General features: G+C 37.9%; 1 protein-coding gene across 1 annotated transcript in view; it reads right to left on the bottom strand.

Annotated features, from left to right (window-relative positions):
* The window catches only part of LOC129372866 (glutamate receptor-interacting protein 2-like), a 91832-nt gene that overhangs the window by 9199 nt on the left and 55133 nt on the right, over positions 1–27500 (bottom strand). The window contains 16 exon segments of the mRNA XM_055050407.1: positions 335–480; positions 648–711; positions 3107–3187; positions 4261–4406; positions 6431–6617; positions 6693–6845; positions 6995–7150; positions 9298–9467; positions 10592–10739; positions 11563–11708; positions 14352–14427; positions 14910–14996; positions 16283–16351; positions 16354–16427; positions 16782–16914; positions 18103–18180. Coding sequence (XP_054906382.1) covers positions 335–480; positions 648–711; positions 3107–3187; positions 4261–4406; positions 6431–6617; positions 6693–6845; positions 6995–7150; positions 9298–9467; positions 10592–10739; positions 11563–11708; positions 14352–14427; positions 14910–14996; positions 16283–16351; positions 16354–16427; positions 16782–16914; positions 18103–18180 — 1914 coding nt within the window.

The following is a 27500-nucleotide window of genomic DNA, read 5'->3' as shown; positions in this document are numbered from 1 at the left end:
ATTTTCTTTACTCTGACGGCTTCATGAAATCAGGTGATTCTAGCTGCTTACTGGCACAATGTTACATTTTTTTCTGTTTTTTATGAAATTAATGTTTCCATTTATTGTTCTTGCATGGCAGGCAAAAAACGTTTCACTGTTGCAAATTTTAAATCGCAGAGGACAGCACCATCTTGTGGTTAAACAATGTTTTGCAGCTCTGTAAAAAAATCTTTTAAGGAATCGAAACCAATTGTAATAATAATACTAAAAAAATGAGTGAATACATAAATAAAAATTTTGAACATTTTTTCAGTATGATTCTCACTCTCAAGCCTTGCAGCTCCCGAGTTACCTGAGTTGTCCTCATCTTTGCGTATCTTTAATTTGACCAGCTCCTCACACTGTTGGAGAATATGCTCTGCGTCTTCCTTGGAACAATTCTCCAGCCTGATGTTGTCAATCGCCAAAAGCTTGTCGCCAGGCTCCAGAGTCCCAGTTCTGAATCGGAGCGAGGATGACAGGTGACAGGGAGCAGAAAGTGATGTGAGGAAGAGGAGAACAACAGGCCAGCCTTGTGATATAGCTGTGCAGCGCTCCATCACAAGGCTGGCATCATAAGAAATGTGTTGTGAGGGCGAGTCCTGTGAATAAATTATGTGGAATACCTGTGAGCCATGCTGCCCTTCTTGATGTCAGAAATGATGAGCGGCTCTCCAGGCTTCTTGCTGGCTTTGAAAGGAGACCAGATCACATTAAAGATCAGAAACAGTGAACAGCAAAGTCACTAACCAGTAACCAATAGAGTGCGGCATAAAAATCAGCACCTAATAAAATACATGTTATAATTGAATGAATGGCAGAAATTAATACATTATATTTTATAAAAAATAAGTATGCTGTTACTATTAAAAAAAAACTTTATTAGTTACAATGGCTCAGGCTCAGAAGATGGCACCATTACACCGCTTTCTGTTTTAGGCTAAGGGAATAAAGCTTTCATCAATAAATAAATAAATGAATAAGTTACATTAACATTAAAATAACATTTAAATGAATGTTATATAACCTCGGTTATTAACCATTTATTACCTTTTTGATACAAAAACAAGCAGAGTGAAGCAGGCGACATTTAAACAGGATCGTTATAGGATATCAGTGCCATCCTCTAATTCATCAAAATGATTATACTGTGATTTAAACACTAACATGGTTTAATCTAAGGCGTCATAGTAATTTGTCTGCTGTGTGTCTAAAAGCATCATGAGATATCGGAGGGTGCTTCTTGTGAAATGACATAAATGTATTTATTAAAACTGAAGGTTCAATGCAGTGCAGCACTTAAAGTTTGGAATTTAAATATGTGGAAAAATGTTTGCAGGTTATAAACATTTATGCACAGAACGATATCAGGACATGTGCACAGTGTGAGCAGAACTGTTTTATTCTCAATAAATCATCTCCATTAGCTTCTGTGTTTCTTGAACATGTTGGAGAAAATCAGCCTTTTTTTCTCTCAGCCTTTTAACTGAAGCAGTTGACAACATTGCAGGCTGAATTTGCAGAGGCAGCCCAGTGAACCGTGACCTGATTCTGTGTTACAGCCATACATAGGTCTCATTCAGACACCAGGCCCTGATATGTCTATTCATAGCTGTTGTTTAGACCTATATATTTAATCTAAATTTAGAGCAAAAGCATAACTGCCTGGTCTCAAAGTGATTTAGGCTTTGACTTTTGATTTAGTAACATAAACTGATCCAAAACTTTGTCGGTTGTTAAATTGCTGTAATAATATTAACATGAGGAAAATAGAGACTAGTGACAATTATGCTAAACTACTCACAGATTTTCTTCTACTGATGGACAGAAAGATGCATTTTATTCTAAAGTGTTGTTAAACAGTTGACCTTTGCAGGATGTGGCACTGACCACAACACGGTTCCTCAGGATCATCACAGACCTGCTGCAGGACAAAAGGTCAGTTGTGCAGCAAGAATCATAATTTCCAACCAGAAAAACCTCAACAACCCTGGTGAGAGCGACTTCACACAGAGTGGAGTCTGTGCAGGCAGAACGTTGCAGAAGACGAGTTTAAAATATATAATATTGTCATTAACGTCATCATATGCACCAAACTGAATAAGCAGCCAGAAATCACAGTGAGGAGAGCGTGCTAATGCTCCTCTGTTTTACACAAGTCCATCTCGGCTTTTTGAGCTTCTAATAAAGGTCTCAGTCATAAAATAACCGTTTATTTTTAAACCAAATATCTGCCAAGTTCAACCTAGATGTTTATGAACTGTCACGATATCGTTTAGACATCTTATCAACAGAAAATGCCCAGTGGAAAGAACAAGAAGTCTTCCTTTTCATCAGTAAACAGCTTTGAAAATTGTGCATCAAATGAAGGCATTTCCCAATAGAAAGAGATTTTTCCACTGATTCTTAATAACAGAGAAAAAATGATGCTAAAAAATAACTTCAGCCAGTTCTGACTGGCTATTCATTAATTCTTTTGATGAAGATGTTGGTCTTTTCTTCTCAAAGTGTGAAGTGATGTTAGCAAATCTGTGAAGATATTGGTGAACTGTGAGTGAACTGTGGGTTCTAATGAAGCCTCGGATAGACAGTAACAGGCAACTCAAAGGAAGAATAAACATTTAATGCAGGCTGACTGCACTACGACTTCACTTTAAAGAGTGTTATCATTAACATGTCAAGATCTGCATTAAACATGTGCTATGACAGCCTCCAGCGTCAAGAGAAGGTTGAGAGTTGGCAGCAGGAACTAATGTCGTGTCTTCAGCTAAAACTGAGTTCATATACACTGATAAAAGTAGAATATGTTGTAAAAGTGCAGAGGAATATAAACAACATAAACTCCTTTATATATGAGTCCAATACAGAAACAGAAACCTGCTGCTGTTGAATGAAAAGGTTTTTATGCTGTTGTATAAAAGCTGTTCATGTTTTCAGGTGGTTGGTTCTGGGGTGACCAGGAAGAACATACTGTGTATGTTGGCTTGTATGTTTGGATGGGCCGTCCAGTGAGATTCAAACATCCTGCCAGCGGTGCTGCCAAACAAAAGCCAGATCATATTGGGAAGGATTTGTGTTTTCCTACCACTGATGGTGAGCCCCAGCTCCACTCCTCTTTTCTTTGGTAACTTGACATGGAAAGTACCGCTGCTAGGCACCACTGACTCTGTAACAAAAAACATACAGTGTTCAGAACCCGCAGACATACAAAATAATAAAAAAGCAACACATAAGTACATTTATCCAGCTTAACATTTGTAATTACATTTGGTTTATCTGCTCTTTCCTTCGCTGAACTGCATTTCTGCAGGCAAATATTGACTTTGATAACATTAATTCACAAGTTAAACTGCACACAGACACATAACCCAAAGTTCTGAGATCAGCTCCTCATTTACATGTCCTAAAACACTTAAAATGTTCATCCTTCAGTCAAGCTGAAATGGAGGGTAAATAGCAACCCTCTTCACAAACAAACAAATAAGTGATTTATGCTCAAACTTGTGAAGAAACACCAGCGGTTTTCTGAATGAATTCAGAACGACATAAAAGGTCGGGACCAAACTCTGGTTTGGTATAGCGGACCAAAAGGCTCAATTGTGAATATATCCTTAAGTTTTACACAATTGCCTACATTTCAAGTATCTGATGTACCAGTTCGATGATATGAAGCTTACAGGAAGTTGAATGTCATGTGAACAACCAACCCTCATTGTGAAGAAAAAAGTGCAGAGTTGAACAAAATGTCTTTTAATGTTAATTCCCTCATCTGTTCACTGATTCAACTGAAGAAATCCAGCTCAGAAGGACTGATAAGAAATGAGAATTGGCAGGAATAAGATCCAGGTGGCCAGACTGGATCTTATGAGTCAGTCCACAAATCTCAGAGGTATTGAGAGCCTTGGTACACAACACTCATTACTGATGAAGACCAGTCACATTAAGTGTAAGGCAATAATCCAGCCATTATCTAAAGATGTGCACTGATAAAAGTTTATCGCACTCAGCTGCTTCTTTTCAGAAACATTCCCCACCTAAACTTCATCAATTCAAAAACAGAAACTGACTAAACTGTAACCCTGGTGTTAGTTGGTTCTTCATTTTTCAGATGGAATCTGATGTAACTTTTCTTCTACACAGAAACCAAATGAGGTGAGACAATTCTCTAAATGAAGACTCTAATGTGTTGGAGTTAAAAGAGACGCAGGAAGTTGGATATAGCTTGTTCACTCCACAAACCTGCTACATCAAACTCGATTTCCAGCGCAACCTTATTGGTCAACGCAGCGTCTCGGAGAAGTTGATTGGCTTCCTCCAGTGTTCCGTCTTCTGTGGGGATTCCGTTGATTGACAAAAGTCGGTCTCCAACCTGCAGCAGGCCACACCTACAACAGTTATCAAGGTGGTGTCAGGATACATGAACACATAAAAACATATTTAAAGTTAGTCAGTGAGAATGTATGTTCCACTGAAAGCACTGAGGTCTGAGATGTTCAGATCATCTCACTGTTCTTTGGTCTGCATAGCATCACTACAGAGACACAGAAACATGTTCCATGCTGGTTAACCACTGTGAGATGAAACCTTCTTGATTCCAGATACTCTTTAAGATCTTTAAGATTGCCATGATCGTTGATGTATTGATCTCACTGCAGTAATCAGTTGCTTCTTAATTGGTGTGCTCCATTTACCTTAGAAGTCAAACTTTCTTTACACCAGTAGGACAAAATCCTTCACTATTTAAGGTTCTTAGTTTTCAGACGTTTTGTATGTTAATTAAACTAAGAAGGTAATTGTTTTTCTGATACAGTGGCCAATTTGGTGACAGAAATCCAGGTAAAGGCGTTTGTAGAAGTCAAGTTGAAGCTTTCAAAACTAAGAACAAAAGTTACTCTGACAGCCAAGCACGGTAGTGGCAGCATCATGCTGAGGATCTGCTTTGCTACTGAACAATTCAGATCCCAAACATAAGGATGACTTGCCTGAATAAAATGTCTTTATACACAGAATATATTTATCTAAATGTTTATTTGTGCCGTTCAGACTAAACATTATATTGTTGTCTGGTAATACAAAAACATTAATATGCAACTTTTTATTTTATTTTATGGAAGAGGAGCACAGACATACCATTTCCTTATTTCTGAGAACTTTTTTTTTTTCTTTTTTACTGCCACCTCCTGGTAAGTTTGTTTCCTTTCAGACTGTCGCTCTGGTGAATCTGATATGTTTAGTTGGTTTGATAAATCATGCCGTCTGTGATCCCTGAAGTCTGTGAAACTAAAATCTACTGAAACCAGCCTGCAAGTTTGAACTTCAAGCCTTTTCAAAATCTGTCAAGACTGTGAAAAGTGTGAAGTTTGTCCCCAGTTTAAGAGTCCTTTGAGGCAGGCAGCTGTGATGTGGAATTAAAATAAATATACTCATCGATTCCTCAGGCAGAAGCAAGAGGAAGAAAACTAATTAGTGTTTTTAGCGTGGGCACTAATGGAATCGGGAATGTGCCCCAGGGTGTGGAAACACACCCAGTGCTCAAAGAAGCAATTCATAGGATGGAAATATTGGCCAGTAAACAACCACACAACAAAGACACAATGGATAATTAGGTTTTAACCACCTAAATTAAACGAAGTTGTGTAGAACTGAGCAACAGGAAGCTCCAACGTGCAAACAAAAGATGCACAAAATTACACATTCATCGATTTTTGGAAAAGCTCCATGAAACTTCAGCACATGCTCACACATCCTCCCACTGAAGCACCAATATCTCAGAGCCACAGCGAGAAGCTCTGCTAATGCAGCATTAAATCAATACGTATGCACAGCCAGCCACAGTGAGCGGCAGAGCAGCAGGGAAACGCATCAGTCCAGCTCTTTAAAGTGGAACCGCCTGCCGCTTGCAGTCCATCTGTACTTTGACTGCTTCAACATAGAACTATGAATCTGTGCTGAAGAATTATCCATCTAAATCAGTAGAAGAAGAGATGGAAGAATAATTGCTGTATCTAAATCAGAAAATGACTTTTTCAGTATTAATATTATTTTTATTTTTATTTATTAAAAAAAACAAACAGCTGTTACTCTGAAGTGAAACTTACTAAAAAAGAAGCCATGTAGCTCTTTCAATAATGTATTTCACTTTTTATTATAAATGTATCACTATGGATAAGTGACTTATGCAGCACTGGCCTTGGATTTAAACTAAGGCAACGCTACAATCTGATGGATCTGATTGATTATTTCAGAATCACACAAACCAACATGTTTTTTGGAATGTCAGCAAAAATAAATCAATTCACCAAAAGAAAAGTAAAAAAGTATTGAATCTTTCTCAGAGATTTCAAGCTGCAGTGACAAAGCTACACTCTAAAGATCAGAGTCCAGACATGTCAATAGTGTGTGTGCTCACCTCTCGGCTGAGCTGTCCGGCTCGATGAATCGAATGAGTGGAGGTGCAGAGAGAGTTTCAGTTGCAAATATTCCTCCCTGCAGCTGCACTCCAAAGCCGTTGAGAGGATCACCTGTTAAGACGACCTCACTGGTCTCTACGTGGACCACCTGACCGCCAGGACCGACCGAACTTGATGCCAGGGACACTAATCAAACACATTTGCATGTTTTAGATGGACTGTTTGTAAAATGTGATCATCTGTCCGACAGGTGGAACCCACAGGAACTTTTGTGATCTTTCTTCCTCTGCCGTCGTTTGAGCAGCGAGTTGCGAGGACTCATGGGAACTGCAGGCCTGGGCAGCGTGTTTGAGCTCTGGCTGCTGGGGCCTGATGTGGTGGTAGAGCTGGTGGAGAAACTGGCACACACAAGAGCTGCAAGAAATACAAAGTATATGTTTCATTTTTCTGTTCAGCAGCTCATATAGAAAATCACATAGTGTAGGAAAAATGGGAAAAGCAAAACAGAGTGTTGCTTTGAAAGGTTTTACCCAGCTTACATCCTTAGAGGATTCAGATCTTACACTTGCAGTAGTCCAGGCTGTTGATTGTGTTGTTGTTGGACGCGGTCCAGGACTTGTTGATGGTGGAACTTGTGTTGCTGAGGGTCGAGTTTTGAGGATGACAGTAGTTTAAACACGGGTCCCAGGTGTGGGGATGATCTGATTTCTGGACCTTCACTGAAACAAACAAGTCGATTTGTTATTGAATGGGATAAAAGGCTAATCCAGCTAAATGAAAGACAGCAGAACTCAAATTAGAGAAGTCATGGTCCAAAATAAAGATTACCAAAACCAGACGTTTAGTTAAACTTTTTAACCCAGAAAGAAGTTTGGATTTTCTCACTGCTGCACTTGAACAAAGATCACTTCAACACCTGCTTCAGAACAAGTAGTGCTGTGTGACACCATGCAGGGATTATTAAAGGATCCATGCAGACCCTCAGCATGATGTACGCATATTTTTGATTCTCTGTTCAATGGAGAAAGTCCAGAGTAACTTTAAACCAGGTTATTGTTTCTTTTAAATCGCCAATATTGCATGTTACATTTTCAGTTCATATCACAGCAGGAACTGTTCAGCAGCTGGAAAAAATCTTTTCTACAGAGTCTCACTCTGAGGTCATCTGTGCACAACCAGAGCTGCAGTGTGGCAAAATACCCAACCTTCTGTGTAATATTTCATGAAAAGCTCCTCCAAATATGTTGAAGTTGATCCAAACCTGCAGCATGCCTCTACAATCCCAGTCGTGGGAGTCGCCTTATCCAAATGGCCGTGTCTTTGTGAAGATTTGATACTGAATATGTGTTTGGCAGCCCTGGGGGTAACACTCTGAGAAGTGTGGAAACACACTCACATCTAACCCTCTTTGAGGTAGTCATTAGGTCCAGTAAAACACGCTGGAGAGACGGATGCACTGACAGGAAATGATAGTGGCACGGCGCAGATCGTAGATCAGCGCAGACAGGACACGCAGAAAAAGTCTCTTTGGATAAAATCGCTCACATGTGATTTACACTGAACAGATTCGCAAAAGGTGAAGAGAATTATGTGCACACAGATTCACTGAGGCTAATCTCTGCAACAGTAACACAGTGAAACCGAAGACAAACGCATGCACATCTTCAATCTTTTAATCAAAGCGTCTATTAATAAAGCAGCGGCAGGCCGACTGCTAGGTCTGCTGGAAGGCTGCGAGTTTCCTAATGAGCTGTGTTCATTTCTCTCACACACACTGCAGTTACACAACGTTGATTACAAAAAAAAAAATCAATGACTGCATTTTGCCTGTTAGGGGCAAATGAATAATAATAGTTTTGGATGGAATGGATGGCAAGTTTTTGAAAGTGTTAATTTTTGACAACTTGGTCCTTAAGCAGCTTTTTACCTCTTCAAAATAAGCACAAAGTGACAAGGAGCAGGAGACAGAAAATGACTCAAAGGACTGAAAGGAATTTCTGTGAGACAATTCGTTCAGTAAAGTTTCATAAAACATGTAGTAGTGCTGCATATTGTGATAACTATGATGGTCTGATCATCATCGTTTTCTTTTTCTTTATCAAGACATCCGCATCATCACTTTTAATGAGTCTGTGAATCTTGGCCCCGAAAGTGACACATCAAATGTGTAGCTAACAACCAACAAACATCCATCCAACTAGTCAAAAATATTATTGTCTTGTTTATTTGGCACTTAAAATATGAATTTCTTTGAATACTAAATCCAATGAGCTTGTTTCAACTGTGGTAATTCACACACTGATCTTGCAGTGGTGATTCAGATTCAAGGTTGTGCAGCTGTATTTAACCAACATTGGGATTTGTGTTGACCTCAGTTGTTACAGTGAACAATGTCGACCAAGTGCAAATTCTGTAAGTGGGTGTAAAACAACCACTTTGAAACAGAATAAACATTCAGAAACTACAGAAACCACTGAGGACTAATGACGTTTCATTCAGTCCAACAGGAAGAGATCAGCAGGTTGAACTACAAATCTGATTTGTACTGAAACTCCAATGTGTTACATTTAAATGTAGAGACTATATAACAAAATTGAGTATTTTGTACTTAGAAACAAACAGTATAATTTCTGTGCAATCTGTACCCAGATGGACTTCTCTACAGAGATTTAATGCTGCACCACAAACTCAAAATCTGCTCATCCTGTGGAAGGAAGATTTCATGGTGACATAAACAGGCAAAGACAAAGAGATTAAGAGGGAAACTCGTTCCTGCTTCCCACTTTTCCAAACCGTCTAGTTATTATTCCATTCAGACTTTTGAAAATTGTTTGATCACCTGCAGAATGTGTCCAGTTAAACCCACCTGTGTCATGCTGCTTCCCTGCAAGCCTGGTTTGATGTGAAGGAAGGATTTCTAACTTGACCAGTTCTGTTGTGCTTGCTAACAGCTGCGTTGCCTCCAACACTGTGCAGTGTTCTGTTGACGTCCCGTCTATGGACAGGAGGTGATCCCCTGGATGCAGCGCTCCACATCTGCTTAATCCGCCACAGAGACAAAGACACAACAGCATCACAACTTTAGGGAATGAGGAAACAGCAAAGATTATAAACGTTAGCAGCCATTGCAGAATGATGAATATTAGGATCTGTTCACGGAGGAGATTTTACTGCTGTTTTCAAAACCAATTTCAAGCTCTTCATTTATATTTAAAGAGCAGATTGAGGCTCTTCTTGGGGCAGTATCCTTTCTTCTGCAGTCTGTGTTGGTTTTAGGGTTGTACATACACTCTGTATTGACTTTCTATATGTGAAAGGACTTCCTAACATAAGAGAAAACACAATACATCCGTAATTCTGCGGTGTAAGAATGGCTTCACAGGAGTGGGCGGGGTATTGATTTCTGTCTTTTTGCAAAGAGCTGACTCTATTTGAAAGACATTTCAGCATTCCCTGACATTTAAACTATTTCAGGACGTTTAGTGAAGCAATACACATAGAATGCCTCTGAAAAGTATTTATCCTCTTTTCAACATATCCAAAAGTTGCACAAACCTAGTCGAAGGAGAATGATACACGGTTTACATTGGTTTGCTAATAACATTTTGAAAATGATGGTCATTTTTTGTAATCAAACGTGCCATTAAAGCAGCAGATATTCTGTTTTTTTCATGCAATCTTGGCCAATAAAGATGACTTTAATTTATTTGCACATTCTTCTTTGCAAATTGCAAAATAAAAGCTTACAGTAACTCTGGAAGGTGAATCTCTACTTCAGTCTCAGGTCTGCTGATGCCTCTAACAGGTTTTTGTTTCGAAGTTGCATTTTGCTCAAATTATCATCCGAACATCTCTGACCAGATTTCCTGTCCAGTAAAAGTTTTCTTAAAGTAATAACTTCAGAAAGTCAACTATGTAAAAAGGATCAATTGCTTTATCACCTAATTCTGTTTTAAATCCCTTCACAACTTCATCCATACTGTTTGTCTTCATGTTGCTTTTTAATTGATAATGATAAAAAAAAACACTTTTTTATTGCAGTGAGACAAAATGTGACAAAGTTCAAAGGGTGAAAGGTGTCATGATGTATGACTGAATTGAATATTTTTGCTTCGCTGCATTTAGAAACAAGCGTTTTGCGTGGAACGACGTGTGCATACCTGTCCACCACGCTGCCAGGTTTGACCCGGTCAATAACGATGACCTGCTTGTTGCGATGATTGGCCGACGTCAGGGTGATGCCCAGCGTTGCCCCTGGCAACTTTGCAATCTCCACCAATAGTGGACCAGAAGCATTTGCCACTGTGTCTGAAAGAGGGAGAGAAAATCATATCCATCTTCAATTATTGATATCAACATTATAAGTTGAAATGTTTTTTGTTTTTTTATTTATTCCACTACCAAACTGTTTACCTCACAGTTTAATCTTAGTTCATTCATACACATAAAACTCCTCACAGTGTTTGAGAGGAAATTGGCTTCATTTAGCCCAAGATGGCATTTCCAGCATAGATGTATCTCAAATGAAGTTCATGTCTGAAGCTTTTTCTCTTTGGCTTTAATTCATAAAACTCAACCAGGGAACTGCAGAAAAGGGACTTCATCAGCTACCAACAGAAACTATTTTCACAAATTATTTCACATTATCAATGCACAAATGAAATTAGAATGCCATCATATTTGCTTGTTGATTTAATTCCTTGTATAAAATCATATAGGTCAAGTATGAACCTACATATCTATATTTAAACAACAGCTGGAATGAGAAAGTGTCTGGGGATCAGATTTAAGTGGCCCTGAATGGCCAGTTGAAAACTGAAAACTCTGACCTCTTCTTCTTAGAACTGGACTCAGACATATTACTGATTTTTATCATTCATAATTTTATTTTTATCATTCATAATCGATAAAAATAAAACCATTTTCTAAGACATCTGGAGTTGATCTGAGCTGACAGAGAGAAGAGAGCAAAACCTTTAACAGATAACAGGCAGGCTAAACAGATCATCTGCTGTTTCCCCTCTCTGCTTTGGAACTCATTATAAAACATTATAAATCTCTATACAGTGAATAAAATATTTGAAAGGCTCTCCGTCCATCTAGATATCCTAGTCTGTGTTTGATGTCTCACCCATTATTGTGACGTCGTACTCTATCTGGAACAGGGCTTCTTGGCCGCACTGAGCCAACACGCTGTGGGCGTCGTTGTGGCTGGCGTTGTGTAAAGGAACGCCGTCCACGCTTAAGAGGCGGTCACCGGGACGCAGCGTTCCTTCTCTGAGCACAAAACCATCAAAACAACTATTTAAACTGAACAGATTCACAGAATGACAGTAATAAGGTTGTCTAATACCAACTCACCACCAGTCCACAAAAAATAAAGTATAACAGCTGCATGACATCCTTAAAAACTTTGAAAATAGTTTAGTTCTTATCTTACTTGTTCTATCTGCACCTTGAGACATTTTACTAAAAAATGCATACCTCTTGAACTTTTTCAGATTTCCTGTCATGAGAACCATGACATTTTTTTCATGTAGTCCTTTGAATTCTCATTATTGTCTAGCAGCATCACAGAATGATGCTGGGTTTTTATAAGTTGATTAGAGTCATACAGAATATCAAGGTTTTGAGAATCACATGATGTAAGACAAACCTTTAATTCACAGGGAATTAGGCTTAAGAGTGGAGCATAACTTCACTCTGGTTACTTTCTGTCTTCTGTCACGTCTCTCCACGCAAAAGTAGTTTTCACTTTTGTAAAGTTTAGCCAACATTATAACCATTTTAAGACACGACAGCAAAGAACAACATGCTAAGTCATAGACATGCATCATTTGGTTTCCAGTTGTTTCTAAGTATGGATTTTTCTCTTTGAGGATCATTTTAATAAATGACTGGCTAAAGCCCACAGTTTAAGAACAGCGGTGACATTTAGCCTGCTTTCAGACCTTCAGGCTTCGCCTCTTTCTGATGATGCTGTGAAAATAGTATCTTTGTGACTCAGAATAAAAGCCCTGTGGCTCTCTGGCTCTTAGAGTTGGTGCTTTAATTCCCACTGGGTAGTGCTAAATATGTAGGTACTTCTGGGACCGTATGGTGCTGAGGATTAACTTTTCTCCGATTGGCATATAAATGGCATATAAAGCAGCATGAATATCTCATTTATTTCCCCTGGAGTGACCCACATTCTGTGAATGCTAGATGAGCTTCTGGGCAAAATAACTCAATAGAAAGAATTTAAATCTTTAATCTTTGTCCTTTATCTCAATTCAGACCCTGTGGCTGAATTATCCAATTATAAAGAAGCTTTCTACAATAGGTTAAGACATTTTTAGTTTATAACAAGTCATGGAAAATTAAAAGTAATTTCTAAAAGATCTTCAATAAGATTCATTTTTTTAAAATCCTTTCACCAGTTTGTAATGTTCAGAAATAAGCATGAAATGATCTCAGCAGTTGGAAAACGATACAGTAATTACTTTCATGTGATTATTCTGCATCTGCCCTAATTTACTGCTGAATGCTTCCAGTACAAATAAGAACCAGAGGAGCAAAAATAGCATGTTGGATATTTAAATTCTAGCTTGTGCTGCTGAGTGATCAGAAAAAAGTCACATTTCTCTTCTCCAGTCTTGTGCTATTGTAGCTTAACTAAAAAAGCTTCAGTTACGAAAGTGAAGACTGAGCATTTCATCAGTGTGGCTAATGCTGCAGTAGTTGGGGACTAATTAATGGAATTAAACTTTAAATGTGTTACTTCACCAAAGGCCCCAAAAACAGCTTTAGTGTTCTGCTCTTGATGATCTTTACTTCTGAGGAACTGAGTGAGACGTGGATTCATGTTGCCAAAAGAAAGATTATGATGCTCAGCACCCTCAGCTTTCTGTTCTTGTTTGCACTCATCTGGCAATATTCGCAAACTAAAGTTTTCCCTGCATGCGGTGAAAGACTGAGGGAACTTTCTTTGCTTTTGTGTCCTGACTCCAAGAAAATCATCCCTGAGATTATTGAAACCACACTTATATACAATACATTTATATTCTTCTGAAATATAGCTGTGGACAAAATTAAGATAGCACTTAAAATGATACGTTTCTCTGATGTAACTTTTTATAGGTATATGTTTGAGTAAAATGAACATTGTTCTATGAACTACTGACAACATGTGTCCAAAATTTGAAACAAATATTTTGTTATTATTTGCAGAAAATAAGAAATTGCCAAAATAACAAAAAAGATGCAGTGCTTTCAGATACAACAATGTTAATGTTTTAACTCAGGAAGAGTTCAGTAATCTGTATTTGGTGAATAACCAGGAGGTTTTTAACAGGTTCAGTGCAGTGGACTCATCATTTTTTCCAGAGTTGCAACAAAATACCTACTTGATGTTTAATGCATAATCTGGTTTCAAGACTTTATTGTTTGCAAATTGTAACAAATTAATACACAGGATTTGCACACAGTTGAATCATTTCTGTATTGCTGCTACAAAACTGACATTTATATGGAAATGTCATGCAGTATTACTTAAACATGAAGCCTGGGACAGATGCATGACACAGCATTAAAGGAACAGAGGTGAATCATGCTGCAACAGCTACGAGCAACACATAGCTGTCGACGTTCCAGTGATGGTCACAGGAGAGGACAATGTTATTTCTGTTATTGGTCTGAGGACACAAATAATTCTCTGTGACTCCAAATAAGACCTGATTGACTTTTTACCTTTATATTTTGGGATCGCTCTGATTGATTAGACGTAACTTCCCCCCTTTTTACTTCTAAAACCAAAAAGGAAATATTATACTGAAGTATCTCTGGCAGGAGCTGTAAATGTTTCAGCTTCTTCATGTATCCAAGCATTTATTCATGCATAGAAATGTGCCTCAGAGGTTTAGATGAAACGTTGAGCTGTACCTGTCTGCAGGACCTCCAGGTCTGACGTAGGTGACCACTAAGGGCCGCGACTTGTGCCAGTCTTCATGGGTTCCACCTGCAATCAGGAGCAGGAAAGAAACATTTTGGGACATTTTCAAGAAATTGTGGTATATTTGTGACGTTGTGCAAAGTCTCTGTGAAATAAACATCTTTTCTCAACCATTTAAATGTGATCATTTAGTTAAAACCTTTTCATTGTTCTGTTGTTAGTTCTTAAGTTTTCAGTCAGCTGTACATAATTTCCATTATTTGTAGGCCATAATCAGCTAAATCAGTAGAATATTTTACTCTGTTTGTTGAATTGCATCAGGCTTTTTTTCTGAAATAAGTGAAACAACATTTTGAACTTATTCAGGATATTGTAACTTTTTTGATATGTACCTGTATTACTAAAACAGCGACATGGAAACTCCCATGATTCCTTTAGCATTTCTATAAATAATTTCTCCTTCTGAATCCAAGGTTCTACAACTGGAACCTGGGATTACAAATTAGACTATTAATTTTGTTAAAGTTGCTATTTTTGGTGACATTTACCTCTCATGACAAAACCAAAGCTGCTTCCCTCTTTGTGCAAACAGATGTCGATTGTCTTCGATATTACCCCTGAGGTGCTGTCTGGTGCTTTCAGAGGGAGGAGAAAAACAAACTAATGATTCACTCAAGAAAAATAAACAGGTTAGAATTAAACTGTCTTAAAAATGTAAAAGTTTAAAATTAATTCAGATGTGTACAAATATTACAGTGACAGTCGTTTAGTCTTAAAAATGTCCAGAAAAAAAAAAATAATTGAAATTCCTACCATCTGTGAGTGTAGCTGCATTCTAAAAATATACATCAAAACCTGAGCTGTCATACAAGTTAAATATTAATGGGACAGCATATTTTTATGGAAATGTATTCATATTGAATGATTCAGTATGTTATAATTCAAAAGCGTCACAGTCCTGCAGACGTAATGCATAACATGCAGACAGGCCCAAAGTTATTGACACCTCTGGCATATTTAGATGCGAGGTCATCTTTATTCAACACTATAGGTGTCTTCATGTAAATGAAAATATTTTCATTTTCAATCCACAGTGTTTATGGTTCTGTTGGTTGACCATTTCTCACCACTGAAACATCCAGTTTTTCCTGAAACCAAAAGCTTTTCCTGAAATTCTTGATGTGGATAAACGACTTGTCCAAACCAATTTTCCCACCACGATGGTTGAACGTCTGGATGGATTTAACTATTGTCCCCAGTGTTCATTGATACTTTGGACTGTGGGCACTCATTTAGATATGATCTTGTTGCTGTTTGAGAACTCCTGAGTTAGCTCTTTTGTTTTAGTTTTAGTCCAAACCGACTGTGGAGAGCTGCAGTTCTTCACCTGTGGACTGATGGAAACAGCTGTTCCCGATTTATGAAGGCAGGCAGGGAGCCTGAGAACAGCATGGGCCATTTAGAAATGTGTAGAATCACAAATGCTTCCACAGACTTTCACAATTTGCAAATGTTATGAATAATTCATACACGTTCTTTTACATCAAATGTAAGTAAAACTTGAGAAGATTGTTTTTATACATTTTTTTATGAAATCTTGAACATTGTAGAATCATATTTGACACACATCTCTATTCCTTAAAGTCACTATGAAAATGTTAAAAGAATACTTTAAATTTAAATCTGACAAACAGATTCATAATTTTGGGTTTAATTATAGCAGAAAAAGAAAGTCAGTTTCAAACACTTGAATTATTTTCTCTTCAGGATTTCAGAACTGAGCTGAAAACATGTGGTTAAAATGCTTATTGCAATAAACAAATCAGAGCTGAATCTTCCTAAGTGAACAAAACTTATTATTATATTGTTGCGTGTTGAAGTACTGATTGTAACCTTCTCAAAGTGTGAGTGTGATTTGTACCTGTAGGGGGCAGCTCATACTCCACCTCTAGCAGGACTCTCTCTCCAACGTTCTTTAATAAACTAATAATTCTTCATGCCTCAGTTTGGTCAGATTGATGCCGTTCACAGATTTGATGTAATCCCCGACATTAAGCTGGTCGCTCCTGCATGAATAAATGCATCAAACCACACAACATGTTACAGTGTTCATATGGACTCAACAGTCACAATACACCTGCATAGGTCAGCTGTGCATCTAACTGTTGCTGTTTAATCATTTCACTTTGTAAAATGCTCAATTAAATTAATTAGTAAAAACTCCAAAATAGTATTGATCTCCAGGCCTTTGATGTGCTTTTATAAGGTTTTCACTGAATCTGTGTTGAAGCGTCACTTTGCTCTTTCAAACTGCTTTTTCTTCAGAGTCCTCTGGTAGAAAAGGACAGTATGATGCTTGATGTAGCTTTATGTTTGCTTAAGCTTTGAAATATTTTTCCAAACGTGACGTCGTTACCCACCTGGCTGCCAGCCCACCGGCCGTATTTGATACCCGTGGTTTCCCATCCTTGTCCGTTCCTCCTGAGATGGTTAGTCCAAGTGTGCTGCCTTCTTTTTTCACCAGTTCCACCATGGTCACCCCCCGTAGAGCTTCTAACCAAAACATGAAGGCGTGCACCCACAAGGACACGTATCAGGACAATCCGGCCAAGAGAAGGACAAAGACAGAGTGTAGACAGAACAATCAAATACACAACAGAAAAGAACTTGTTATTGGATGCTCCCTTCATCTTCCTTTCAGACTAAACAAAAGTAGAAAAACGGGAAAGATAAAACACTTTTTTTTACTTGATGTGTTTTTGCCTTTGGTTTATTCAACAAAGGATTTTAATACTTTACTTTTATATAAACTTGCTTTGCAGTTAAACTATGGATGAAACTTTTGCTTTACAACCACCCTGAGTGAGCAATATTTATTAAAACATTTCAGTTTCATATTTAATAGCTGCAATACAATTTAGACTGCAGAGTATGTAGACATTCATTAATAATGTATTTAATGTATAATGCTCAATAAACACTTCAAAATTAAGAAAGTAAGACATTGACATGAGAAGCTTTTAATTACCTTTATGGGACAATATCTGCATATTAACTATCATGTTGACACACAAGCAGGATGTTTGAAGTTAAGATTATATGGAAAACTTTTGACTGAACCCTCTGATCATTGTTCTGTGGAAACAAGGATCAAGGAATGGCGCAGCGTCCCAACAGAGAACGAGCCAACTATTGTTCAATGCAAAATTCCCTGCACACTTAATTAGACTGCTGTGCAAACATCACATTATTCAGAGGAACTACACATAACCTGGCCTACAATAGTTGTTATCTCCAAAGAGACAGCTATTTCTGGATTCAGTCAAGATTTCCTGAGGTTAAAAGTTTGATTAATCATCCTGGCAAAAATACTACAGAGGACAAAGTGTTTCTCAAGAGAGGTCAATAAAATTACATTTCCAAAACTTTAAAGATAGGATTATGAAACAATGTTTTCTTTTTAAAAGGTAGGACAGATATATAATTACTACTCGGCTGCATTGCTCTCCTTTGCAACGGTAATTATTGTATCATATCACAATTTGTTGGATGGAGTTAGTCTTAATGCACCATAACTAAATGATGGTTAGAAATGTGCTATAAAACAACTCATCCCTTCAGCACCATAACCTCCAGTCATTCAGTTTCTGATATATATTTTGTAAATTCAACACCTGTTATTTGTGTTGATGGAGAGTTGTTACAGCTGGAGAGGTTTTAAGTGACAGAGATGCCATGTACCTGGTATACTGTGCCTTCTCAGAGTCATGGTGTGTTCCGGCCCAGAGATGTCCTTTGTTTTTCCATATGGCCCCTCATCTAAGGAACAGATACAGCAGTCAGTTCAGCTTCACAACAATACTTTGCATTATTTCGGTTTTTTTGTTGTTGTTGTTGTTTTCATGTCTTAAACTTGCTTTTTAAACTGCTGTCATCATAAAAAGATCCTTTCAGACACAGACAGCTGAACTGAAGAGGCTGAAGGGTGAAACAGAAATTAAATCTACCAGTTTTCACATATAAAACTAGTTTGAAACAAAAACTTTGACAAATGCTCAAAGATGAAGAAAATGAAGCAAAGGAAGAAACATTCACAATGAACACATGGAAACTTAACCTGGTTAATGCTTCACACTCACATATTGGAGGCTTTGCACACTGCAAAAGTCCTAAACATTAAAATACACACAAGTATTTTCTGTCACCTGGACAGACGGGTGACCTGTCCAGGTGACCCCGCCTCCCACCCGGAACCAGCACCTCCTGACTCCACCAGGGACAGAAAAATGGATGGATGGATTTTCCTTTGGGCTAAAACACGCAGGAAATGACGTATTTTTGTTGATGACTGTTATTTACCACTGCCAGTAAATGCATCAAATTTGCTCGTTTCTACCTTACTGGACAGAATCAAGGTTGAGGAATTTGATTGACTGTGATGGACTGGATGCTGGATCTGGGCCATCGTGGATTCTTATTTCTTGCTAACGCCATCAATAATTAAACATTTGATAGAACATAAATGAGAGGGGAGAAGGAGCCATGCCATGAAAAAACTCTGCAGTTGAAATTATCTGTCAATAAATATTTAGATATAGAACTGCAATCGTGTTAGTGTGAAAATATATCAATGTATTGTCAGTTCAAATTTAAGTTAGTTAGTAAAAGTCTTTTTAAATCAAAACAAAACACTTTGGTGTTGTTTCTCTGCAGATTCCACTCAAATCTACCTGAAACCTCCCTTTGCTCAGCATCGAGATGCTTGAGCTTCTTGATTTGATTTAGCTGAAATGTTTCCTCAGTCAGTGGGAAACGCTGCTCATGGCATCAGGGTTCATATTAACAGCTTCATGACGGGTACATGCTGTTCCAGGACCTGCTGGAAGTTCCTCCCAATGACTCCAACACGAGGACATGACTTATGAAGAACAATGATGAAATATGAACCCAACTGTGGAGGCCCTGTAAAGTCCTCACGTATTTTCACTGGTCGTAGAAAGATAACTTTCATTTATGTGGATAGAGATTACTTTCATAATCTGCAAATCAAATCTGATTGTTCAATTTTCTGCGTCCCACAGTCTGCAGCTCAGTTTGACAGCAGACATGTCCTGTCTGTTTCTAATACTGAGGTATTATTCATCACTTTACGGTTTGCACACGGTCTTTCAACACCGCTTAACTTTTTTCTTTCTCAAAATAATCCTGAGACTCGTTTGGTCTCCCCCCGACCCAGCCTGATAAATTAACGTCTCACAATGAATAATTTGAATGTGATTAGACTAATGACTGCTGGCACTGTCAGGTAGCTGAACAGGTTGAGTTGCAGATGAAGCGTCAGGCCAGATTTACCTCCTCCAGCAGGCACAGTGCTTGTAGCTCCAGTTTCTTTTCAAGCAGAGACAGTAATGACTTTTGCCTGTGCGACAAGCAAACAACACTTTCCATCAGAAAATGGTGCTTAATGTTGGGGTCATTTCTCTGTGCTGTTCCCCTATAAAAATACATCGGTTTACATAATTTTGCTTAATATTTAATACAGTTTTTCTCTTGGTGTGAATGTACTAGGATCACACTAACAGTTTCTGCTAGATGGATCAATGAAAATATTTTGAATAGTTGTTTTCTTTCACAAATCAGAGAAAACAATGAGACAACATAAGGCTAACAAGTAAAAAACACAGCTAAGTTTGTTTTAAGTGATGCAATGACTTATCAGTTAGATCATTTTTTGATACAATAATCTTTACAGTTCCAGGAAAATTTGTTTGTTTATTCTGCAAAACTAAAAGTTTGGAACTGAAACCAAGTGAGTCCTGAGAGTCCAGACTGACCCAGAACCAAACGCCTGCAGGCTCAGCGCTGAGAGGAAAGAGAAAAGCTGCCAGAGCCGAGTCCAGCCGTTCCTCCAGCTGCCAGAGGAACGGCTGGGAGTTAATGGTTCAGAAACCCAAACTGGTTTCCAGGAAACAGAGAGGCGTCTGAATCAAACGCTGATCCTGATCTGTGATTTCTGCAAACCTTTCCTTATAGTGAAACCAGGATTTGGAAATAGAAATTATGCACAGATGTTTGAATTTTTATTAGGAGAAACAATTTGCTTTTGATGAAGTTAGACATATAAGAAGGTAATTATTCCCTAAATGTCAATTCTTGGTTCCTAGTCAAATCAAACGTCGTTATGATCGTTCATTAAGTTAATCATTAAAAATATAACATGATTACAAGCAAGTTATCATGTTAAATTATTCAATTTATGTTGAAAAGTCAGTTTGTAACTTTGAAAAACAATAGGTTTTTATTATTTGCTGACCTCATTTATAAATGAATAAGAAATATAATTTATTTCTTCCAGGTTTGTTACTGACAGAGTTGAGACTCAAAAGATCAAATATATAATTTGTAAAGAAAAGTGATAAGCTACATAACATATCTGTCACATATCTTATCTAATAACACAGATAATGATTCCCTACATCATGCATTATGTTCTTTGTGAATTATAAATTCCAATATGTAATAAAGATGAATAGTGAACATCCTAGAAGCAGCAGGTTACTGCACCTCCTACATCAGCAACATTTACAAAACAGGAGCCGTTTTTACGCCTCCTACTAAAAAGCATTTAGCCAAAGCCAACAAAAGAGTAAAACCAACAAAAAACACATTAAAAAAACATATATATGGGGACACAATGTGTAAATTGGGGCAGAATCAATAAAATCTGAACTCCTGCAGCAAAGGGTCAGGATTTCTGAGCCTCTTAAACAAAATCCATTGTGGAAAAACTGTTTTTCTTCAGCGAATGTAGCGCAAGAAAATATTTCTCAACTGAAGCTTTTATGTGTTTTCCAAGCTTTAATAAATAATTCATAAAACTGGAGTAGAAAACATGGCCTTAAAGTGAGCTTCCCTCTTTGCATCAGCATTTCACTCACATCTTAAATGAGTTGTGCTTTTCTAATTAAAGAAGAAAAAGAAGTATTAACATCAAAGTTTGTCCATGCATGCCTTGTTTCGCTGATATTTAATTTGAAATCTCTAAAATACTATCTGGACAACAAAAGCAAACCAAAATCAGCTAACAGTAAAGATACATGCTGAACGGATGAAGAGAAGCAAAACGAATCTCCTGTCAGTTAAAAACATGGTGCTTTGCACCAAAACACACTGCAGGAATTGTGTTGATTTGTGTGGATGAATTTGTCTCTCTCAAATGAATCCATACAAGACACAACAGAACTCTGCTGTGTCCCTAAAGCCTTTCCAAAGATCTGTGAAGTACAGGTTCAGGTGGCAGAGGCTTGTGGGAACGAAGGACTCTGAATGGAATATGAGTTTCCGTCCAACTTCTTCTCTGCTGACGGGTAATTGTGCGACAGCAGTAGGATGTCTCACAGACCTGTGTAGCTTAATGCCTCATTTTCTTCATTCAAGTCGATAATCTGTCCTGTTTTACCAAAAGAACTTGCTGGGATGCCATATGAATGCTGCTTGATTCCTTTTTTTATTATTAAGAACACCTAAAGTAATCCATTTATAAATCTAAAAGTATTTTAAGGTTTCTGAAAGACGACTTCAACAAGTTATTGCAAAGGATTTGCGATTCACCAAAAGACATAATTGCATAATTCTGTTCATCTGCATTGTCTTGTGTTTCTGGACTGAAGAGCAGCAGCAGTTTTGGGGCAATAAACATAATGATCTGTGACTACTGGCTATACATTGATGCAGTCTTCACATAACCTGACCAACATCTGACTTATGTACAAAACCTGCAGTCTGACAAGCAGATTTCCCACAGGAGGCCTAATCCGTTCTGATTCCCTCGAGGTCTAGAGTACAATTACCAAAGAAAAGGGTTTCCTCATTCTTTCGCTCCCTTACCATGCCATGCATATTTATGAACTTATTTACATTCTAGCTCAAGGTTACCAAAAACCATTAAGCAGACAATGGAGTGCAACAACAGAGAGCTGGAGGCAGTCGACAACAATCGCTCAAATACAAAAACTGTTTTATATGGATAAACACGAAGGCCAGTTATGTACGATCTTATTCTGACAGACAATTATGATGTCACATCATTTTGTTGAACAAAAAGTGTTTTTTTTTATTTTTTCTGTGAATATCACTGAAAAATACACACTTTCTTTGCCGCAGGACTCTGCTGTGCTAAATGGTTTTAGCGTGACGGACGGGCGATGGGCTGAGTGGGTCCATTATTATGAATATCTTAGATGAAGTCTTGATTTTGTTTCTTAACTGATTCTTTTTTGTTTATAAGATTGTTAACACCTGCTAGTCAAAGAACTTACTTGCTTAAGTGTCAGAGTGTTTCCTGTCTGTGAACACATGTACACCAACCTGCCTGAGCTACTGAGGTTTACTGAATACCAAGACATCTGATTGCAGCCATTATGATTCTGCAGCCACTGAAGAAGAGTAATTAACCATTGTTTGGGATGGTGCTGATAAACAGTTCAAATGTGGTTATCTCATCCCCCACTTTAACTCTTTAACACACACACACACACACACACAGACACACACACACACACACACACACACACACACACACACACACTGGAGACCCCATTCACTAAATAAACAGTACAGAAAATTTGAAAACATGAAGTGCAAACAAAAGCTTGGACGTGAGAATAATACATGTTGAGTTCACAAATTTGTGCAAAGCCGCTCATCCTGAAACCTTCCGCGCGGGTCTCCAGCCCACACACTCTGAACATCCATGGAAGGAACAAGCAGTAATTAGAGAGCTTAATGGCTTGTCTGTTGTGGTTAATTGCAGCCTGTATAGATCTGGTATCCAGGGTGGAAAAAGGAGGAGGGTGGGGATGGAAGACGGGTCTGATCACCACTTCTAATGATCTCATACTTTTCTCTTTGTTGTCGAGACATTTTGCAAAACTTTGAAAACTCAACACAAAAAGCATCCAATCACCAGAGGAGTGATTGCTGAAGTAGCTCTAACAAAGGGTAACATTATGATAATAACAGGACCTTTGTGCATAATTCTGACCAGCTTCTGGGATTTGCTTTCTGAAAGTTGTGGCTACTCTTTCAAGCACATTTTCTTCATTTGATCAAAAAGCTCATTATAACTAATTAATTTCTATAAGCTTTTCTTTGGCAGATTGGCTTGAGAGCCAGTAGTGAGTGAAGCTTCAGCTCCCCAGAGTTCACAGATGATTTATATTAATCAAAGGTTTGATCATCAAATAATTTTTAGGATGTGAAACTACACAAGTAGGCAGGATGGAACAACTTAACATGACAAAAACCATCCTGAAGTAGAAAAGATGTCATGATGAGAACTGCTAATCATCAGATAAAACCTGACAGAGAGATGATACATATTTTTTATAAAAGTACATCCTACAGATATTCTGCAGATGTTAGTAGGTATTGCGTATTATAATTATTTAACGTTATGAATTAAAACATATGGCAAAAGAAAAAACAACTTTTCCATCTGCTGGTTTGGAGAGAGTCAACCAGGTCAAAGGTCATTTTATCAGATGTTGATGTTACGTGCCTAATAAACAGGAAGTAGAGGTTAAAAACTAGCATATTCCGTCATGTTGACTTTGGCAGTACGTCACCAGATAGAGAAAAATAAATCCAGGTCTAAGGATTTGGAAACAGACGATCAGTTTTATGAGGTAAGTGTTTAAAATAAATAAACTCTATGTGCCTAAAACCGCAAAAAACTTTTCTGCTAAATTTAGCCATTTTTAACGTTTTTAATGGAATACTTAAAAATGTTCTTGGAGAAATGTTGAGGGAAACAAGTTAGAAGTGAAGTTTAAAAATCTGCAGCGACTGTGATAGAAATGTGACACAAGTTATTTTACAAAAATGACTGTCACCAATATAGAGATTGCATGAAGTTTGTTATGTACAAAAACTTTACCAAGACAAATGAATCAAGTTTCAGTTTTTGTTCACTTGGAAAGAAACAGTTTTTATTGATCAGAAAAAGAAGAAGCAAAAATGGACGGTTCAGATGAAGGAATTTTGAATGTGATGTTTTTCAGGCTCTTTCTGTTCAAATAACATGAACTGAAATTCTCCTTGAAGAAGCCAAAAAAGTGAAAGAAAACCTATATTTTGGGAGGTGAAAATCAAACAATGGAGCATTTATCAGCTGCAGAGAAATGAGTACAGAAGAAGAAACAGCCTGGCAGGTGCTGAACAGGAAAAAAACAAAGCATGAAAACAGCTTTGAAGTTCCAGTTTAGCCTCTTCCTGCCAACATGTCTGAGCCACTGATCCAACACGATATCCTGTTACCCCTGTGACAGCGTTCATCACGGGGTCGGCGACCGAAAACAGAGGGGAACATTTTAAATGAGAGTTAAGAGGGATTTATCAGGGAAAAGACAGAGGCTTTTTTTAATGAGTCACATGGTTTGATCCCCCGCACTCTGCCATGATTTACCTGCAATGCTTGTAAGCTGCTTAAGGTAAGAACATAATCTAAATGACTAAAAATGGAAATGATGATGGGAGGAGAGCTTCATCTGATGAGACAGCGACAGAAACCTGTAAAAATCTTCATCTATAACTAAATCTCATACTTATCACAGCAGAATGAACATTTTTGTTAGAAATATTTTTATTTACAGGTTTTTAACAGTTGCGTAACGATTCACATCTTTCCTGCATCATCATCAGGCTCGTAATGATCCAACAGACACCATGCTGGAAAACGATGGTCTCCAGAAGATAAAGAAAATGAAGTTTGCAGGAAACAGCAGAAAGAACTGCAGGCAGCATCCACAAATTATGATCCTAGCATCCTACACACTCCCGTCTCACAGCCTCTAAATTCTCTTTGCTGTCAGACTAATAATACTCAGGAAATTATGTGGATCAAGTCATCTGCAAACCAAGACGCTGATAAATCCCTTACTGGGAATTTAGGATCACTAATAAGAATACCAGTGTAAGAAGAAAACAACATTTTGTTGCTCCTAATAATATTCAGTTAATCTCTGGACTTTTCTTTGAATCCCTTTATGATAATAAGATTCAGCTGCTGCAGATGTTTAACAAAGCATGCAGTGAAATATGAAACCTCTAAAGAGCAGCTTTCCACATAAAGCTGAAAAATGAAACCAGCTCTATAAGCCTCAAACGTTCCATCACTGTTATCAGCTTAGTTAGTCTCTGAGGCAATAGTACCCACCGGCTCCATCAGGGCATGAAATAGAACGGGGCTCACCTTATTAATACACCCTGCTGCATATGGCAAAAGCTAAATCAGTGCTGTATCACATTCTGCTGCTTTAAATCTTAGCTTTCATGGCATGTGAAGCACAGCAAACGTATGCAGATGGTAGGACTGGCAAAAATGACTATCCTTTCTTGGTAGAGTACATGCTACAGCAGCTTGACTTCAGCATCAGAACATCTAAAATGCTAAAGAGCTTCATGAACCAGAGCAGCTTCAGAGGAAATGGCTGCAGCTCCTGGTGGCATTTTACGTTCAACAATCTCCACTGCTGCGCTGCTGCTGTCCAAAGACGCTAAACAGAAGTAAAAACGTGTTTAAACTTCAACATTTCTCCTGTAATTCAAAAGAGACACGGTTTTAAATAAGAAACTAACCAGGTTCCACAAGTGCACTAAGGGATCTAACTGCTAATTTCCTCACCTTAAAGCAGCTTCATTGCAAAAGCTTCAGTATCAAACACGAAACTGGATGTACTGATTGATTTAAATGTGTTTTGGGTTTTCTGAAATCCTCCGCAGGTTTCTACCTTTACCTCAACACTCCACTGAGCTTTGATCTGCAGGGATTAAAGAGATGGGTCAACACACTGCTTCTGAAATCGGTTCAAAAAGACCAGAACCGCTGGAGTCCTGCTTCAGGTCGGGGCAGAACAGACACGTGCAGATCACACTTGGATGCTTCTTAATTCCTGTAAACACATGTTTATTTTTTTAAACCTAAAAGTAGAAATAAAATAGATTTCTTTAAAAATGACTACAAATTTCCTTTGCAGCATATTATAAGGACAATGTATTGTGGAAATTATAAGGTGTCTTTTTCAACAGCTCAGGTTGAAGTGATGGAGCTCAATGGATTTTTAATTAAGTCTGGCAGTGAAAAATGGTAAAGATTGCAGACCGGAAAAGGTGGCAAGACAAGCTCAGCAATGGGAGTGTTTGGGTGTTTACAGCATCAAATAAGCACAATCATATATTAATTACATTACTTACACGCTGCTATGGGAGAATCTGTAGCAACTTTTGATTTAAACAATGAGAATCTTTACCTGGATCTGTCCAGGGGAAATTATAACAGAGAAATACTGCATTGGTAAAAATCTATGATACCTCAACTCATCAAGCTTCAACTGGATTGTTCTGCACTGAAAAAAAGATCCTTTGCTGCACAGCTGGAGAAAAAGTGCCAGATACAGACTGGTCAAAGCTGAAGTAACTGATTCCACAGATTCTTAAAACAAAACAGATGATAGAAGGAAGAAATCCATCCCCAAACTGCCACTGGTTAGAATAATTTTCATAAAGTTTCATACTTTTTAGTTTTAGTCTAAGTTTAGGATCTGAGCTACAGAAAAAAAATGAAGCGTATATGTTATCAATAATTTAAAAAGGTTTAGTCAATCCAAATATCTGCAAAATGTTTCCAAAAATGATTCAACAAGCTGCACAGCAGTAGTTAGACGTTCCCACAAACAGCCACAGTGCTTAATGTCATTCTTCAAACTGAAGGAATCATTCATGCACATCGTTTACGTCCAATCATGACATTTTAGGGTTTTTAGAGATTTTTTTTAGCATCTTGGGATTTGCTGTTGTGGTGAAGTGGCTGAACGGCCAGATGGGAAACATTTAAACATCTTACCAGACTCATAACCAACTTCTCCCAAGAAAAAAAAAGAAATGAATCTCCTAGAAAACATGAAACACTGTAAACTTCAGAATACAGTGAAAAACTATGTGCAATGGGAAAAAGGTAGATTGGATTGATACGATTATTGGTAATAAATAATCTTTAGTTCTACATAACAGATCAGTTGTTTCCTTCACACATTCATAGAGCAAACCTAAGCCTTTCATCAAAGCCTGTGTTCGAAGCCCAG

Source organism: Poeciliopsis prolifica, unplaced genomic scaffold (genome assembly GCF_027474105.1).
Source record: "Poeciliopsis prolifica strain line A6 unplaced genomic scaffold, Auburn_PproV2 SCAFFOLD030, whole genome shotgun sequence".
Lineage (NCBI taxonomy): Eukaryota > Metazoa > Chordata > Actinopteri > Cyprinodontiformes > Poeciliidae > Poeciliopsis > Poeciliopsis prolifica.
Note: the sequence above shows the minus strand (reverse complement) of the source record. Positions and strands in the feature narration are given on the sequence as shown.